The sequence below is a fragment of the Cupressus sempervirens genome, chromosome 9 (genome assembly GCF_028749045.1).
Source record: "Cupressus sempervirens isolate cs-2001-9-10 chromosome 9, ASM2874904v1, whole genome shotgun sequence".
NCBI classification, from domain to species: Eukaryota; Viridiplantae; Streptophyta; class Pinopsida; order Cupressales; family Cupressaceae; genus Cupressus; species Cupressus sempervirens.
The window spans coordinates 484,510,756-484,529,995 of NC_143126.1; the positions used below are offsets into that span (position 1 = coordinate 484,510,756).

Consider the following 19,240-nt stretch of genomic DNA (forward strand, 5'->3'; position numbering starts at 1 on the left):
ACAAAGTGGTTGGATTTCATAATCCAAGATGGTATGTTGTTCAAAGGAAGTCAGTTGTGAATTCCCAAAAGTTCTATGAAAGAGAATCTCATCAAGGAGAAGCATAGTGGAGGATTGGTTGGACACTTTGATAGAGATAAAACCATTGCTTTGGTTGTTGAGAGTTATTATTGTCTATATTTGCAGCAAGATGTCAAGAAGTTTGTGTAGAGCTGCAAAGTATGTCAGATGGCGAAAGGAGTGAACCAAAAATTGGGATTATATTAGCCATTACTTGTACCTGAGAAGCCATTGGAAGAGGTCAGCATGAATTTTGTTCTTGGTTTACCAAGGATACAGTGAGGGTATGATTCAATATTTGTAGTGGTTGAAAGATTTTCAAAAAATGCACATTTCATTCCTTGCAAGAAGACTAGTGATGTTGTTCATGTGGCGGAGTTATTTTTCAGAGAAGTGGTGAGACTATATGGGTTGTCAAAGTGCATATTTTCTAACCAAGATACCAAGTTTGTTGGGTATTTATGGTGTACATTGTGAAAGAAATTGATGACAAATTTGAAGTTCAGTTATTGCATATCCATAAAGTGATGGACAAACAGAGTTGGTAAACCAGAGTTTGGGGAATTTGTTGAGATGCTTGGTTGGTGATAAGCCAAAAGGGTAGGATCTGATTTTACCATGGGCAGAATTTGTATACAATAATTCTATCAACAGGAGTACTGGTAAATCACCATTCTAGATTGTATATGGGAACAATCCCAGAAATGCTTATGAACTGAGGTAGTTGGATAAAGCAGAGATATGTAATGCTGAAACAAAGATTTTACTGAGCATTTGAAAAACATCTATGAGGAGGTGAGGAAGCACATTACAAGTATGAATACACAGTATAAGGCTAAGGCAGATGATAAAATGAGGTATAAGAAATTTCAGATTGGAAATGAAGTCATGGTTCATTTGAGGAAGGAGAGATTTCCAGTGGGTACATATAATAAGCTGAAAATGAAGAAATTTGGAGCATACAAATTACTGAAAAGGCATGATTCTAGAAATGCCTATGAAGTAGAGTTGTCAGCTGAACTGAATATTTCACTAGTGTTCAACATTTCAGATTTGTTAGAATAATTTGGAGGTGATGAAGATGAAGTTGAAAAAGCACAATGGAGAATTCCGACATCTTCTACAGCTACAAAGGAGATTGAGGAAGCACAAGGAACAAAACCTATGAAGAGTATCTAGCCAAATGGAAAGGAAGCCTAGTGGAGAATTCATCATGGCTAGCATAGGAGGAGGCTGATTGTCTTGGTTTTCGTCTTACTACCTGAGACGTGGCAAGGTCACTTCTCAAATCAGCCCTAGTGTTTGATGCAAGAGCATCCTGGGTGTAAGGGCAATCTTGCATTACCCAAAAATATTTCTACTTCTAGTTTTCCATTTTTGTGTTTCCAATAAGAGCTATTGTTGTGTCGAGTTACTATTTGTGAGCACTTGCTAATTTTAGTAAGTTGGTATTATGTGCTCAGATTGTTCTAATCTCATATGTGGGGGTTCATCTTAGACATATCAGCTTGCCAGAAGATTTTTATTGTCATATCATATGTATTATTGCAACTATTGCAGATTTTCGATATGAATTTTGGCTATCCAAACTTCATATTTGGCGATGAAGGCCTAATTAGCTTCGAAACGAAGTGAAACCTTGGCAAATGAATGCTCACGCCCTCAATCAATGTAGATCTTTAGCGGAGGATTCTGAAATGGGGTTATAATAGCCAATCGGGTCAATGGTTTGTTAATTGTGGTCTCCAGAAGTGGACCCATGCAAAAATGTAGTTTATAATTTGTCTTGAGCGATCCAATGTAATAAAGTGTAATAAAATACTATAATATGAGGTTAGTCGGCCTCAAGGGTTAGGGATTAGTGTCTACAACCTTCCCGAGCGATGAAAATGCTTATATAAGGAAGGCTTGTAGGTTATCTAGGGCAGTTCTGGGTGATAGTCGCAGCTCTATCTTGCAAATTGTTGTAAGGAAGGCACCCATGTGGGTTTGCATATTGTAATTTTATAATTTCGCATTTGTGGTTATAATAAGAAGCCCATATTATGTTCTCTCAATTTGTGTTATTTCTTTGTTTCTTTTGTATGTTGTGGTATTAAGGGGAGCACCCTTCATCAAATACATTTCCAAAACATTCCCTTGATTGGGCACAACTTGGGGACCTCCAGGACATCCCAAAAACGTACCCCTTCAAGGACTTCTAGGCATACACCCTACCAAGAAAATTAGAAAACCAATATTCATAAACAATGTTTTTTAAATGTGTGCCACAAGCCCTAACCCTAAATGGTTGAGTCTCCACCCAAACACTAAACACACAAAAGTTTACAAATAGGCATCTAAATTCTAAGCTTTATTTCAAATTTTCCTTACTTTTAGCATTAGTAAGGACTTGGTGTTGTAAAATTAAGTGATAGAATTGTATAAATGGCATTCACCATAGAGGTTTGTGGTTTTGAAGGCCTTAATTAGCGCTTGTTGGTGAGGACTTTACCTCTCAACCTTATCTTGTATCTTTACAAGGAACCCACAAATAATGTTGCCCCTTGACCCAGTTGGGAGCTATTCCCTAAACCTCTCACAATGGGCACAGCTCCTTGAACCTACAAAGGCCACTTCCCCCAAACCCCAATCAAGGGCTCTACCTTTTGAGCCTATTAAGGGATTTTCCCCCAAGCGTCCACCAATCATTGTTAATGCTCAATGCAATCATGGCCATATTTTTAATGTTTAAATTTAAATTTACTTAATTTGCCAAAGTTTAATTTGTAATTCTTGCACCAATCATTTTAGAAAAAAAAATGCAAACACTTACAATCGAAGCTATGAACCAATGAGGCCATATACGCAAAGCTTTGTCCCTATCATGGGCACACAACAATATTACCCCGATAGGGGTTTGAACCTTGGTGGCAAGAATTACATGACCACAATTTAGCCATCACGCTATGCCATTCCCAGTAATTATTATACTTATTGCTTACCTATCTTCTTATAAATAATTCTCAAGTACTGTATATAATTGTGCCACTTCCAACCACCCCTTTCCCCAACTATCCACAAACTTAGGCCCCTTGGTACTCCTGCCTAAGAAGTCCACCAAACTATGATTTATTATCAACAATAATGATGTGTTGTTCTTGATAAAGACCCTTATGATGCCAAGTAGTGATTTGCATTATTTTAAAATATTGAACAATGAATATTTAACATGACATTTAAGCATAAAAAATTGATATCAAATTACTATATTGTATTTGTAATATTTATGGTAGCTTTTTTTGGCATATGCATGGTATATCGTACTCTAAACTTACATCTTTGTTTAGGCTGCAAATATATATCCATTTCTTTTCATATGTTGCTACAGATGTAGCCAAAAAATATTCGGCCTAGAAAAATGTCATATTGATATAATTTACTCCCGTACCTGCACCCCTATCCAATTACATTCAGTAGTTGAGCTTTAGAGCTATGGTTTTGAGACTCTTTCAACAACTTCACTAAGTATAAGCCATGAAACTTCTGACTTATGTCACAATTTTAGGTATAAGCCATTCCTTAATTGCTTTGATTTTTGACGGATCTACAGCTATTCCCTGAGCTGATATAATGTGTCCTAAATAGTAAATTTCCTTTTGATAGAAACGGCACTTACACAATTTTCCACATAAGTTATGTTCTCTCAACCTTTGTAAGATTTTTTCCAGATGTTCTTGATGTTCTTCATCATTCTTTGAATAGATTAGAATATCATCTATAAAGACCAATACAAACTTATCTAGGCAATCTTGGAATATGCTATTCATTAAGTTCATAAAAGTTGTTGGAGCATTGGTTAACCCGAAAGGTAACACTGTGAATATCTGGTTTTGAAAGCAATTCTGTAAATATCTTCGTCCTTAATACTAAGTTGTTGATATTCTGACCTCAAATCAATCTTTGAAAATACTATAGCGCCTTTCATTTGATCAAAGAGATCATCAATTCTAGGGGGTGGTACCGATTCTTGATAGTAACCTTATTGAGCATTATGTAATCTATGCATAACCTCACAGTTTCATCCTTCTTTCTAACAAACAATATTGGGGCTCCCCATGGTGATACACTGAGTCGAATCAGTTTCTTGTTTAACATATCCTGTAATTGTATTTGCAACTCCATTAAATTTGTGGTGGTCATTTGATATGGTGCCCAAAAAATGGGTTCTGCTCCTGGTAACAAATCTATGGTAAAATCAAAGACTCGGGATGGAGGTAGACCAAGGAGTTCTTCGAGAATCACATCGTAGTAATTCTTTAGGTAGGGATGTTTTTCTTCAAAAGATTCCTTTAATTTTTCTCTAATTTCCCCATTTTCAAAAATGTAGTCATCTTCATATGTGGTGTTTATAAAATTTCTCATATCTTCAACTCTTACTGCAAAAATCTCAGTCTTTTCTTCCACATTTCTTAAGTTGCACATGGCAGATATCTGTCTTGATTTAAATTCATGTTTGATGCCAATAATGCTTGTAGGTTTGCCTTGGTCATCCAAACAATCTACAGTTTTAGCAAGACAATCCACCTTGGCCTTATGCTCATTGAGCCAATTAATGCCTATAATAATATCGTAAGACCCAAGAGGTGCTACATACAAATTCAATTCAGTGGAGAAATTTGAAAAATCAAGCCGAGCCTCAAATAGACACTACTCTACCTTAGCCCTTGATTGGTTTGCATACTCGACTATCCATAATTTTGCCATAAAACTAGATCTCTTTGGAAGTCTACTTAATAATTCAGGCGATATAAAACATTCAAAAGCTCTAGTATCAATTGAAATAGAGACAGGGTTCCTGTAGATCTTACCCGGAGTTCCGATCAGGCCTATCTGTTGTTCTGCTTGTCTATTGTCAAGGGTTGTGTGGATCTTTTGCTAATAAACATGTTGTTGTGGAAGGGGTGGTCAGTGTGGCTGATTGGTGTTGGGCTTGACGGGACATTTATTAGCATAGTGATCTCCTCCACAATTGTAACATCCTGAATGTGGCCCTTCTTTTCATTGCTCTTATTATTCTTACGTGTACTAAAATTACTTTTAAAATCTTTGATTCCATTCCCTTTTGATTCTGGCTTGCTAAATTTATAATCCTTAAACTATTTCTTCTGAGACCCAGAATCTATACTTTATGTATTCTAGTTTGTTTTCCTTTTATTATCTCGAATGGAGTCATCTTTCATGATTTTATATTCCTGTCGGACAGCCTTCTCTCAAGCTTCTTCCATGATTCGAGGGGTGAGAACATCAACTGCTCCTATTCTATTATTCAGACCTGTGATGAATTTCCTCACTTTCAAATTTCTATCTTGTTGATATGGGGGTACATACTTCGGTAATCGGGTAAATTTCTCCAAGTACTTGTGTACAGTCGTGTCTCCTTGCTTCAACTTTTGGAAATCCAGCATTTTTTGGTCATAAAAGGTTTGGGTTAAACAACGATTCCTAAAAATGGTTACAAATTTTTCCCAGGTAATTTCAATAGTTTTAATGTTTTGCTCAACTTTGGTGTTTCCCCTCCATGTAGCAGCTTCTCCAATAAAGTGGTATATTCCCCAAACAACTTTTGAGACTTCTAAAAAGTTCCTAATTTCAAAGTATTGTTCCATTTCAATTAACCAGGCCTTTGCATCCTCTCCGGATTCAGAACCAACAAACTTGGGTGCTTTGATCTTCTTAATATCTACGAACAGATCACTCACTATTTCTTGTTTCTTTTTTTTTTCAATTTGAGTGGGTGAAGCTTGTGAGGTTCTCTTGTTGTGTTCAGAGACTTCTGTCTTTGTTTTGAGAGGAGGTGAGGATTGCATTTCCTCTTGGTTCTACCCCATTTGGGCTGCCATCTCATTCATTGTTCTTTTCATATTATCCAACTTCAGTTGCGTTTCTTGCAAAATCAGTGGATGATTGTGTGTTTTCATTGACCATGTCATGACCTGCAATGTTCTCATCGTTGCTCATTTTGTTTGTTTTACCGATTTAACCTGAAAATTTACAAAAAAATTGTGTCAATTTATTGTATACATATTTTTTTTAAAGTGTGTCTACATCAAATTTAAAGAGTTTGCAAGTGAATATGACACCTGAATAAACCAATTTATTAACTTTAATAATTTTGTTGCTGCATTCATGGTAGCCTTATTTACAAAAATTTCCTCTACCGAGGATGTTTACATTATAGAATCTAGATTTTGCTTTTCAACATTTAGTTTTGATTCAGATTTGCACATATCTCGCACCATCCAAGATCTGTGGAAGTGCACAAGAGAGTTGCCCTGACGAGCGTTCCAGTTTTGGATTAGTTTGTTCCTATATGTTGCTTTACTAGCAAGAGTCCACCTAACTCTTACCTTCTTCATTCGTTGCAAAGCCTAATTCAGAGTTTCATTATCTTGGGGCATGGAGCAGCAAGTGTAGTCAAAGTTTGGCATGTTTTTAATAAAGTACAAGAAGATGGGATGTCGTGCCTTCTTGCGAGGTGTTTTAGTACTTGCAATCTGTACAATTATTCTAAGAATTTTCAGGTTTACATGGAAGGTAGTTTTCCCTAGGTTCAGTGTTGAACCCAGCGCTCTGATACCATATGTAACAAATGGTTTTTCATAACAAAATAAAAATGATCGATAAAGAGTTTTCCCAAACTGAATTCCTTTTCATGGGAAATTAACTGCTTTTAACTACCAATAATTAACTGAAATAACCATGCTCTACTGAAAAATATATAACAATGATCAACTGAAACAATGATCAAACTGTATTAACTATACTGAAATAATTAAAATAATGATTAACTAAAATAACTGTACCAATGATCCACTATAATAACGATTAACTAAAAAAACTCTATCCATGATCAACTATAATAACGATTAACTGAAAATAACTGCATTAATGATCAACTGAAATAATTAAAATAACGATCAACTATCTTTCCCTACAAACAAGTAAATAAACATAAAATAAAGAACATACAAGTAATATCCGGTAAGTCTTTAGTTGGTTGTGCAAGCCTCGACTTTCGGTAAGAGGAGAAGCATTGACTTAAGCTTAACCTCTCAGCCTCAAACCATACTTATCCCCACACAATCTATTGAATTAAAAAGGTCCTCCCTACCCCGAGATCAGGCTTGGGATACTTTTAGTCCAGCCACTTGAGCATTTTGGTGTTTAGAATGTCCACACAGTTATGGACGGACATGTCTGAATAACTGGCTCCACTAACATCAAGTGATCATAGATGACAAACATGCCTTTAAATGACCTTGGCCAAGGTTTTTTAATAGGTTCATTGACCCGATCACCACCACTCGACTTGACAATAGGAAAACAATAATAGGGATGAGCATGAGCTATTAAATAAAATTATTTTAGTTTTATTTCATCATATCTTATTTTTATTTCTATGTCAATGCAAATTCCATCTCACCTCTTTACATTTTCCATGGCTATACAGCCGATGTGTCCTAGGTGCTTGGATCTCAAAGCAATCGGCTCTGTTTGTTGATTTCTCAAATGATTCATGAATAGTATATGTTCCAACTTATCACAATCTGTGATTTGAAGAATGTGTTCTTTAAGAGTTGTAGAAAATATTATTTGAATTCTAATCTCCAATGGCATAATAAATCATGATTTCATAACATGGTTATTTAGCTTTTATTTGCCATAAACAACTCTAATTTAGAGAAGGTCTAACCCATAATATTAAGCAAAATATTTTGCATCATGATAAAAGTTGTAGCTTACTGCTACGTAAATCAGATTTGCTATAACAACTGAATAAGAAAATCATATTGCAAAATTTGGATTTTGTTAACCACATAACTTGGAATAATCTGAAAAGGAATGGAGTTTTGCTAGACACTCAGCAACCTGCCTCACTTTTGACTATAAAAATTTGGAACGCTAATCCCCAGTATGAAGATTGCTCACAATTTCAGCAAAATAATAGTACAATAAAAAAATCATGGAAAGAAACAATGCAATGGTTACCAATTGATAACTGCAGAGATATCGGGTGCTATGAAAAAGATGTGGTCGGTAATATGGAAGAAAGGTGATGAACACAGAAGTTGGATGTTTTAACAAGGAAGTCAGGTGATGGAAAAAATGATGTCTTTCGTCTCCCTTGACTTCAAAATATAAAAAGATAATGTATCTTTGGCTTCCAAGAAGCCGTAACATAAAAGAAGTGTCTTGGCTCTTGGACGCCAAATAAATAAGCCAAGTGTTTCAAACAGTTTCAAGTAAGAAAATGAATAAAAGATGGAAAAAGATTTGGAAGTTATAAATCGAAAGTAATTATGGTTTATATCTATTTACATGCACATAAATATACTTATGAGGTGGCATCATACTATTATAAAGGAAATAATAATATTATGGTTCCACTTTATTCTTATATCTGTGTACGTAAATAGGTATTTATTACAATTATGTGGTGGAAAGATTAATCAAAATCCTTTGAGGTACATATTGTATTTTAATTAAATTATTTTACGTTTTACAACATTTACTTAATAGCTCATGCGGGTCCTTCAATTGTATCCTGAAGTTCAGGTCACTAGGTCCTTACCAAGGCAATTTAAGGTCATACCTATCAACCTGATGATTGGACTAAGCCAGTATCCCATTCCGTTTGTCCCGTTTAGCAATGCTTCCCCCCTTCATCTCCTCTTGCAATCCCCTGTGCAATATTTCCATGATAATAACAAGCTCCATAATAATTTTCATATTAACAATTAAAAGAATTTAATTATTAACCATAATTCCAAAATCAAGCAACTACTAAACATCAGATGACAAATAATGGATATAATGGATATAAATAACTAACGAGCCGTATTAATTCTGGGACTACTAACGAGTTGATCTTCATTAAACAATTAATACAATGGATATAAATAACTACCTACTTCACATGATTATGAAAGAAAAATCCGTTCAGTCTAACAGCTATGAATAAATTTAAAATTAGGTCAAAATTTGGGATGTAACATGACCTGATTCGGTAATGGCTGAAACAATCCTATATGTACAATATAAGAAAGGGATTAGGATGATAGGCATTGTAAGTCTTGTCAACAAGCCATTGTATTGTGATGATATTTTTTGTGATGAATATCAACTCAGCTAATGTAAATGGGTCCACAGATGTTTCCAGTTGCAATAGAGCAATGACAAGGTAGTAAAGAAATCTAGGATCTAAAACAAGTGACAAAAATTTAAACAATAAAAATATTTCTCATACAGAAAACCTCCAGTTCATAAGCTCGAGTTTATACAATAGCTTTCAAATGATGGTACAAGGAAACTTACCTATATTGACTACCCTTTTAGTTGTAATTCCATCTTAGATGAGACTACCCTATCTTCTTGTGCAAGAGTTCGGAAACCATGCAACAATGACATGTTATATAAAGAAACAATTACAAAAAAAATTCCAAAAACACACAAATATAGTGAAACTGTACACCTCAGTCATAACGTAAATGTGTTTTCCCAAATCAAAATAAGAGATCAACCACAAAAGGTTCCCAATGAATGTCTACTTGAGAAATCAATGTTGAGCTACAGCTTCTTAACAACCTAAGCCATTAGGATTTTGATAAATATGAAGTTCCAAGAAGCATGAATAATGACTTTTTATCACATGCAGCTCTTCACAAAAGTGCCTAATCGGTAGGGCTTCCATTTTCATTCAAGAGATTTGTTGATAAATAATACATATTGAAAAAGCTTCATACTAAATGAGATTAAAGTTTATTATTTCCTTGAATCCAAAGGTTCGATCATGGGAAAATCAAACAATAGATTAAATATGAATATCTGCAAACTTACAAATAAAATCTTGGAAGAATATGAGCTAAAAATATTTCTTAAGATGAGGAAAAGAATAATCTCGATTGTTGAAACGTGGATGATTTGAACAAAATAAAAGAGCCCCATTAACAATTATAAAACACTATGGGTGTATCTTAAAAAAATTATGTATAGAATAAGTAGTTACATTAGCGATACAAATTCCCCAAAGAAATTGTGCCATGAATAGCATCAAAGGAATGCACGGGATTGATCAATTATAGCACAAGGTAAATTGTTACACAGGTCTATTGCTCATCAAATTACTTGAAAAGATGATGACATAAGGAAAATTGATTTGGTCAAAAGCTTATGTCATCAATGTGCCCCATCTGAACTAGTTGAGAGTAAAGGCAAGCCAAGCAATAAAAAATTCATTACCTAAATGAAAAGACTAGAATGTGTGTTCGTCACATAAATGACTAATGGTGAACGTGAATTGAAAAGGTGCAAAAGATAAATTATAATTAGACCACTTCTATAAAGAATGCAGACTGGAACTATAACAATCTTTTTTCCAATAGAATTGAACAATCAAAATAACTAAAAAGATTTGTTAATTTTCTGGAGCCGTATTAATTCTAAATAAAAAAAATTATCAAATCTAGATAAACTGATTGTCGAGGAAAAGAGAGCTGTGCTTAAGAACGTTGGTGTTTTGTTTGCATCTGTTCTTATGTTCTCAAATAGGATTTTATTTGGTTGCAAAGGCTTAGAATGTTCCTCTTGTCCAAAACTGATGCTTTACCATTTTTCATAAGTTACAATCATTGTTTTCACAAGCTAATGAATGCACAAAAGTTACAAACTCACCAAACCTATTCCTCTGTAAAGTGTACGATGATGTAGAAAAGGCCAAGCACCTTCTCCATGATAAGGTTCATAAATGCATAATGGTTGCCCAGTTCTTTCCAGTTCACCATCATCTCTTTCATGCAGCTCACCTTTTGTTCTTTCAGCCCTTTTAGCACTGCGATAAACTTCCTCCCAAGTTCTTTTCATCCGGTCTCTCCTTTCTTCCAACTGTAAAATATAAATACAAATTTATGTCGTACCCATAAAATTATAGAGAATGGTACAAAATACCATGTAGATTAAAATGGCACCTTTGAAAATTAATTTATTCTTCCTGACCATACCTCGTCTTCCTCCCTCCTCTCTCTGTCTTCTACCATTTCTTTTTCTTTTTCTTCCTTCCAGTCTGTCAAACTGAAATTTTCTTCTTGTACACTGCTACCATTTAAAGAGAAATCTTCTTGAGGAGGACTCTCTGTCCACAACTCCTCAACCTCAAAAATTATACTAGTCTTTTTTAAATCTTGCTTCAAATATTTTTCATCTGATTCTAATGTTTCCTCAAGTAAATGCCACTGCCACGTTTCTCTTATTGTACCTGGGATTTCAGAAACAGGGAGTGGAACTGCTGTTTCAGATGGGAGCTGTAGTATATTCTCAAGTACTGCAGAATAGCCTTCAATAGAACTGGAAGCCATTAGGTTCTTGGCCTGTAAGCTACCCTCCAACGCAATCTTATGGGCTTGAACAGATAACTTTCCACTTGATATTGCCATAGTCAATGCTTTGGTCATCATGTGGACATTCCCAAGTGGGAAGAGAAGACCATGTTTGCCATCTTCAACCTGTACATATTGAATGATTGAAAGGACTGTATATTTCAGCAGAAATAGAAATGAAGTCATAAAACCACAACACGGATGTCATATTCAATAAATAGATGTCATTAATATTTTCAATTTACATTACATTTGGTTAAACTTAGACCTTTTGAACTTACATATTTTTTAATAATAGTGAGGTTGGGAGCAATTATTGGCTTTTTGAAGGACATTGCACGCAGCAAAATAGATGGAAATGCCTGTTCTTCATTAATGGACCCATAAACAACCAAATCTGCAATACTCATTATGCTGTTGACATCATCATCACTACAAATGTGTTGCACAACCCCAGCTGGAAACCCCAACTGCTGTGCAATTACCTACAATCAACATAAGGAAAGCATAACCTCAAAAGTTAGAATTAGCTTTGCAAAGGAAAATCCTGCAAGATCCTACCAACAAAGACTGCAATTATTTCAACTTTTTTACAGCGTTCACACTACTAACACCTTAAAGCTAGTTATTCATTTTTAATCTAAGTACTTCAAGGGCCCTATTATCAAAGCAGATACTGACACATAAAGCTACATTTCAAAGTTATGTGTCTTGCCTAAGTACAAAATGAAGTACTTGCATTGAACAGGTTTTGAAAAAATGTGAATCAAGAAGACCAGGTATTCTTCAAACATTAGAGTTCTGAACTGATTTTTATTTTAATCAAATAAGTAATTCTTAGCAACTTAAGATCCATCCATTAGCTTGAAGATTCCAATGAGTACTAAATGCCAAATTCAAGGTAAGCAACAATGCACATGAAGTTGATGTGTCAGAACTATAAAGCCTACAGTTCTAACATCACAATATTTAATAGGTCGCTGCTACTATTCTCTTGTTCTAAGCGATTCTCAATATCCTAGATCAATTTCATCGGCATCTTTGCAGAAACAACCTCGGCATATTATTAGGCTGACTAAACATTAAGTTCCCAATTTAAGACTACAGAACTCCATCATCTTTAATAATTAAATACATATGCAAGTTATTTAGAAAAAAAGAACTGAACCTGGATGAAATAAATCCTTGTTTCAACCAACTCGGGAACAAGACAGGTTTTACATAATAACTTGAGCTTCACTATCAATTTTAGCTACATTTCGGAAAATAGCTTTGTTACTAGCATACCTCGCCTGTTAATTCTGTAACTTGCAATCATGCTGATCTGATAACAGATCGGTCTGATCTGATCTTGCAATATATATATTGATGTGAAGTCATTGTATTATCCTGTTAAGGATATCGCCGCCTATCTTTGATTACTAGTTTAGATCTAACTAATCATCTTTGTTAGTTTAGGATTAAACTTGTTATTGCATGAAAAGTCGCCAACTTTAAGGGATGAGTCAAAGTAGACTTTGGAAGGGACATGTCCTTTGAAAGGACATACCCCTTGATCTCTCTATATATGGAGGGTATTATTGTAGTTAAAGAACACACAGAAAATTACAAGTCTGCTCCTTTAAGCAACTCTGCCTCAAATCGATTTTTGCTGTGATAATTACATTTTTAGAAAAGCAATTAATATTATCATCTCCTTCCAAGGTCTGAAACTAAAGAAGATCAGAACAGCAAATAAAGAAGGTTTTATCTCAGATTTGGAAACTAAGAATTTGCGAATATTTACATCGCCTTTCTTATGAGCAGATGCTTTAGAAAAATTAAATTTGGAAGATGTCAAGAATACTCAATCATGGTTCGAAAGAAACTAAATTTCAGTAACTCAATTTGACATTCTTCCATTTCTACCTGAGACGAAGCCCCTCTAGATGATATTTAGTCATCTTCAAGTAATGTTGATCACCAATGTAATTATCAATCAAAGTTGTTATTTTTAAACTTTAAAGTAATAAGGATCAAAACACATAGTTCATAGTCTATGAGTCTATTGTAATGATTTCTGGCTTCAGAATTTATTGATGGATAAACAGGAAACATTTAAAGACCTCATCAATCTATATCTGATGGTTTCAAATCTATAAACACTAAAGCAAAATACTTGCTGTAGAACACTACTACATATATATACAGCCCTCACCTGCAAAGCCACACCATAGGTGTGGTTTAAATTGTTATTAACAAAGACAACCCTTAATGAACCATTCATTCCTTCATCCACATTAAATTCTGCAATTAAGGGCACAATCGCCTCCATTACCAGTGCATGCTCCTTCCATACACCAGGGTAAGAAAATGGACTTCCAACAACTACAATTATAAAGTTGAATGATGTGAAGCCTAATTTGGATTGAATTTCTTCTCTTGTATGTACTGCCATAAAATGGTCTGCCTCCCATGTTTCCTTTGGTGAACCAGGAATAACAAAGAAGTTCCCACAGTCGAGCATGGAATATACCATCTGCCAATACAAACATTTGTCAATTGAGCAGGATATTTCATCTCAGTTGTCCCATTTGAAAGCAATAAAAAGCATTCTTCAAGGTAAAATATCATCAAAACTTATGTATTTAAATTTGTATAATAGTAAACACACTGCACAAAGTTGAACATTGGAGGTTACCGGCATAGCATAATCTGGAAAAACAACCACATCAGCACGACCAAATGCAAACTTCCAGTCACTGATGTATTTTCTATGTTCATTTGATGTATAAAGCCTTAGGCGCATTCCTAATGAATTATCATGAATAATCCATACCACTGGTACCACTTTAAAAGGATCCTGCATGAGGCTGTAAAACAAAGTAAATCTAATTGTAATTCTTTCCTAAAAGTCATTTACATTCAACAGCGCCATCAGAACAACTTTCTAATACATAAAAGTAGATATTACTGTTACTAAAATTGAACAAGATCAAAGTATGAAGTCAGGTTTCTAAAGTTAATATCTAGTGTAAAATAGCACGCATGAAGTCATCAAGTTATATATAGACTTCGAGAAAGACAGGAAAATATAGGAGAGACTTTGTGCCCTAATAATTCAATGTAGTACTTACTATCTAAAAATAAATTAGACACAGTTTCCATCTAAACAAAAAGCAGATAGACTAAACAAGATTATAATAATTTTTTCTATTTAATTACTTATAACCTTTGACACAGCCCTAATAATGGAGCACACGTCAGACACCTACCTTATTTCCTTGTGTCAACCCTACATCATCATATATGGTAGTATAAAGGCTGATATAGGAATCACTTTTTGACTATGTATGTTCGGGTGTAAAGGTGTTGTATGAATCAATTCTTGGCTTCCTTAAAGGACTCTCAACTTAATCAGTAGATAACCTTTGCTAATAACAATTTAAAATATGACTGGATTTTAAACTGTGATTGCAATAACCATCTATGACAAAAGGAATAGGAAATCTTGTACTCTATATTCAATAATTAAAAGGTTTTGACCTAGCATCACATCCACATAGATGTAATCATTTAGTAAATGTTACAACTTAAACTTCCTTTGTTCAATGGTCTACCAAGTAACAATAGATAGCATAAGAAAATTTTCAATGAAAACTATCAGAAAAGGAAATGGTTTTTCTCAACTCAGGAAAGTACAAGGAAAACATGTCTCACCTAGAAATGACACATTTTGCTTCAAGAGAGTCGACAACAACACCATCATAGCTGCAATATATTCTCAAGAAAAATATGCATTGTTAGGCACAAAATTAAATTTCTTAAACTGCAACTACAAATGCAATACTATATTCAATACTGTATGCATAATAATTATCATCCAAATCCAATTTATTGCCAATTCAGTCAAAATATCAGACACATGAGTTATGATTCAACCTCTCAACCTTGAATTTGAATCCAAATATAAAATAAAAGCATCAACAGTTCCTAAGAATATTTAACTCACTTTAACCAATCAATCATGAATGGTTGATTACATTGCAGTATATTGGTGGTAGTTCCCATCTTCTCCCAAACACCACGAACAGGCCCATCTTCAAGAGAATACAACTGCATAATGCAAATATCCTCCTAATTCAGCTAAATGAAGCACTACACTTAACCAGTGCATTAAACAATCAGAACAGATGAATAAAAATGTGAACACTCTGGTAATAAAGAACACACTAGCAAGAACAGATGGATAAAAAATTTAAAATGTGAACACTCTGGTAATAAGGAACGCTCTAGCATCATGTTGACTACAAGAATATATGCAAGTCACTACATAAAGGAACCTTAGAAAAGTGGCTGAAATAGTAAAACACAATAGAGAGTGTGAAACTGGTCTGGAAAATATTTATTAGTTATTTTTTTTGTAATTAGGTTTACCTGACATAAAGAGCTCTTATTTTTGCTAGTTAATAGCACAACACACATTACTTTTCATCTTGAAGATGAGTAGTGAAACATGATCCAAGTATGGATCCCAAAATCATGTTACAGAAGATTTGATTTATTGTGTTTATTTAGGTCACAAGAAGATGGATGAATATTTCATTTAGAAAAAACTCTTTCATCTGGATTTGAATTTGTTGCAACTAAATTATGGCATTTTTACTTGCTTTAGAAAACGAATTTATCGCTACTTTGTAAACTCAAATATCTAGTAAGGAACCTTCTCTGACATTCCAATTTACTCGATGTAATGGAACTTTTGGCAATTTGAAATGGCTATTAACTTTGCTTATTTAGTTTTCATAAAAATTATAATCATAATTTAACAATGTTTGACAACAGGTCGAGGCTGCAAGGTATTGAGTGTGTTGACACTTACTTGAAAAAATGGAATACTGCATGGAGTATGTAGTTGGCAATGGCAGATAGATTTAGGTAGCGTTGAAAGATGAATGTCTACTTCTACTACTAATTTGCATCTTGCCAAATGATGGATGAGAAAGCAGCAGTTACCATCTTCCTGAGGGAAATTTCAATGATTGTTTGGTCAGTTGTTGGTGACAACTATTTTGGAGAGTATTTGGCATTCTACAAAAGCCATCCTTACCTATTCCCATGGTGCTTGTTCCTCTTCTGGGGGAAGTGCAATTCATCTTGCCCCAGGCTGTTTCACTCTTGGGTGACACCATACCTTACCCTACTACTAGCTACAATAGCATTGTTGGCAGCAAGAGCTAACACAGCAATTGTCACCTTTTGGGCAGCAATCTGAAATAGGCAGAGATGAAAGATTGGAAGAAGAAACTATCTGAAATAGGCAGAGGTGAAGAAACAAAAGATGAAAGATTGGAAAAGAAACTAACTTTTATAGGTCATAGGATCCTTTACTATAAGAAAAAGGTTGGTAGATGCGTAATGCTAATTGCATGAATGGAAAACTGTTGAATTCATGTGAAGAAAGCTGTATTTGACAGGGTCGCTTGTGGCCGGAGGACAAAAGATGTCTCCTGAAGCCATAGCTTAGTAGATTTGGGGAACATCCCAGCAATGTGTGTGTTAATTGCACGGGGATGAAAAAAATCTGCTAAGGGTCCTTACCAGACATGTTCTTAACCTAGCTGGCTAATTGTTGAGGCCATGGAAAAGCCTAGTCAGAGTCTGAGACCAATGTTACAAGTAATGCTAGAGGTTCAAAGAAAACCAGAACAATACAACAGATTGGCAGTAGAAGTATGCAGAGCTGGTTGTTTGACACAGCCAAAGCTCTGAAGCTCACTAGAGTCTAGTTGATAGAAAGGACATTGGAGGAAGGAGAAAGTGTTGTTGCTGCAAGTGTGACAAACTTACACCTTTTCATCATCCTATTCAAAAGAAGTTGCATTCAAAGCCACTTGGTATGTCTCATTAGTATTTCTCAACTACTCTAAGTGCACGGCAGAACTTGTGCATGGAGGTTTCATCCTTAGTTCTTCTGCTACTACAAGCAAAGATGGTGGACATATTCACCTTCAGAATAATAATGTGATGAAGCTCAATATTGTGAAGAAAAAGCTTTTGTAAAGCCCATTAGGCAATGCATACTCATGCTATGGTATAAATCAGGGACATGATGAGCATTGCTCACTCTTCTAAAAGTTTTCTGCCCGTTTGGAGGTTTCTCCTGAGTTTCATTCTTCTGTTGCGTATGTTTATTTGCATGTGATGCAAGTTTCTATCTAACACATTTGTGATGCTATCTTAGACTCTTAGTCCTTTACTGCACATTTTAGATAGTCATTCGACGTGGTTATCTGCAGATTGAGATAGTTTAAACTTAAAGCATTGTGTTTTATATTCATTAGTTGATGGACTAGAGAGCAACATAGCTACCTCAAGTTTAGGTATTGACTTATCATGTCCCATTTCCAATCAATATAAGTCATTATATTAAGTCTGTACTTATGCTTCCATCTTTCCGTCTACAATGTGTTTTCCCTTCTTGAATGTGCATTTTCTTGCAACCCCACTCTTTGTTCTTCTTGTCAGACAATGCACTTTCCCTCACGAGGCTACCCATTGCTCAACCCCCAACACCTCATCCTATACTTTGAATCTTGTAATATGGCTGAGCCCCAACCCCCAATATTTTCACCTATGTTTTAGTTCCCTCCTCACTTCCTTTCACAAGTTGTGTTGTTCCTACAAGTCTGTTATTGACACAACTGCTAAAAAGTAGAATCTTTCCCACCCATGATCATTGTTGAAGCTTGAAGTTGTGGGTGTGCATATTGGCCGGCTTGTTTTGTTTGTGGAGAATTTTAAAGAGCATTTTTCCAGGATCAGCATCTATATTTGACCAAATTCCTTTAAAAATCTGCTTTGAGCAATTGTATTAAAATGTAGAAATCCTAGAACAGAAAGCTTGGTAATTTCAAAGGGTAATGTCATACAGAGTTCACATCTGAGCTTCATTTGATGCAAACTCCAACCACATTGTATTGATCCAAATTGTAATTATTGTTGGTTTGAATTGCTGATGTCACCAAATCATTTGAATGCAATACAATCATTATTGTTCTAAGAGAGTAAGAATTGCATGTGTAATTTCTATTCAGTAAAATAAGAAGAGTAGGTGTTATATTACCTTTGTTGATCAATGTGTAATGAAATTGTTGATGCCTAAAAAGCAATTTAAATCTGAGTTGTCTAAGATCTAATAAAATAATAGGGCCCAATAGTACTGTTATTTAACTAATAAGTGTCTGTAGAAGGTTAACTATTAAATTTACATTATTGTTTTGGCCTGGTACATCGCATACTTCAATCAACTCATGGTTTGCAAGGCTATCACACATACAACAATCAGGTGGGTTAAATTAAATGCATTTGATGTTGATGCCAGAGCATCCAAGCAGCCAAGCTATCTAGATTCCATATCAACAAAAATTATATGTGCAAATTTATTGTTAACGATTTGTGATTTTTGTGTTTGACATTATGCCAGAGAGAAAAAGATATGTAATTTTCAATATTAGAAAAGAGCAAATTCCCATTAACTCTCTAAATTTATTTTAAATATGGGAGGAGATTTAAAGATTTGAAATATAAATATTTATTTTACCATAGTTGGGGGTTGTGTGGGTATGAAAGAGAGCACCCAGCATATCCCAGATAACAGAAAAATTGGGTGCTTGAAACTGAAAAAGAGGAGAATACAGACAGCCTGGGAAAATGAAGTGAAAGGGCAGCAAAGAGGAAGGTAAGGAGTTGGCATGAGAAAGAGAGGAGAAGAGAATACAGACTAG

The 19,240-nt window shown here is 34.7% G+C and overlaps 1 protein-coding gene across 2 annotated transcripts in view; it reads right to left on the bottom strand.

Annotated features, from left to right (window-relative positions):
• Positions 1-19,240, bottom strand: part of LOC149539444 (glycosyl transferase family 1 protein) — a 76,903-nt gene that overhangs the window by 19,440 nt on the left and 38,223 nt on the right. For both annotated transcript variants that reach the window (XM_089800693.1, XM_089800692.1), the window contains exons 6-12: positions 15,466-15,569; positions 15,174-15,224; positions 14,155-14,326; positions 13,672-13,992; positions 11,756-11,959; positions 11,100-11,600; positions 10,774-10,983 (exon numbers count right to left, since the gene is read on the bottom strand). In XM_089800693.1, coding sequence (XP_089656819.1) covers positions 10,774-10,983; positions 11,100-11,600; positions 11,756-11,959; positions 13,672-13,992; positions 14,155-14,326; positions 15,174-15,224; positions 15,466-15,569 — 1,563 coding nt within the window. The remainder of the gene's footprint in view (positions 1-10,773; positions 10,984-11,099; positions 11,601-11,755; positions 11,960-13,671; positions 13,993-14,154; positions 14,327-15,173; positions 15,225-15,465; positions 15,570-19,240) is intronic.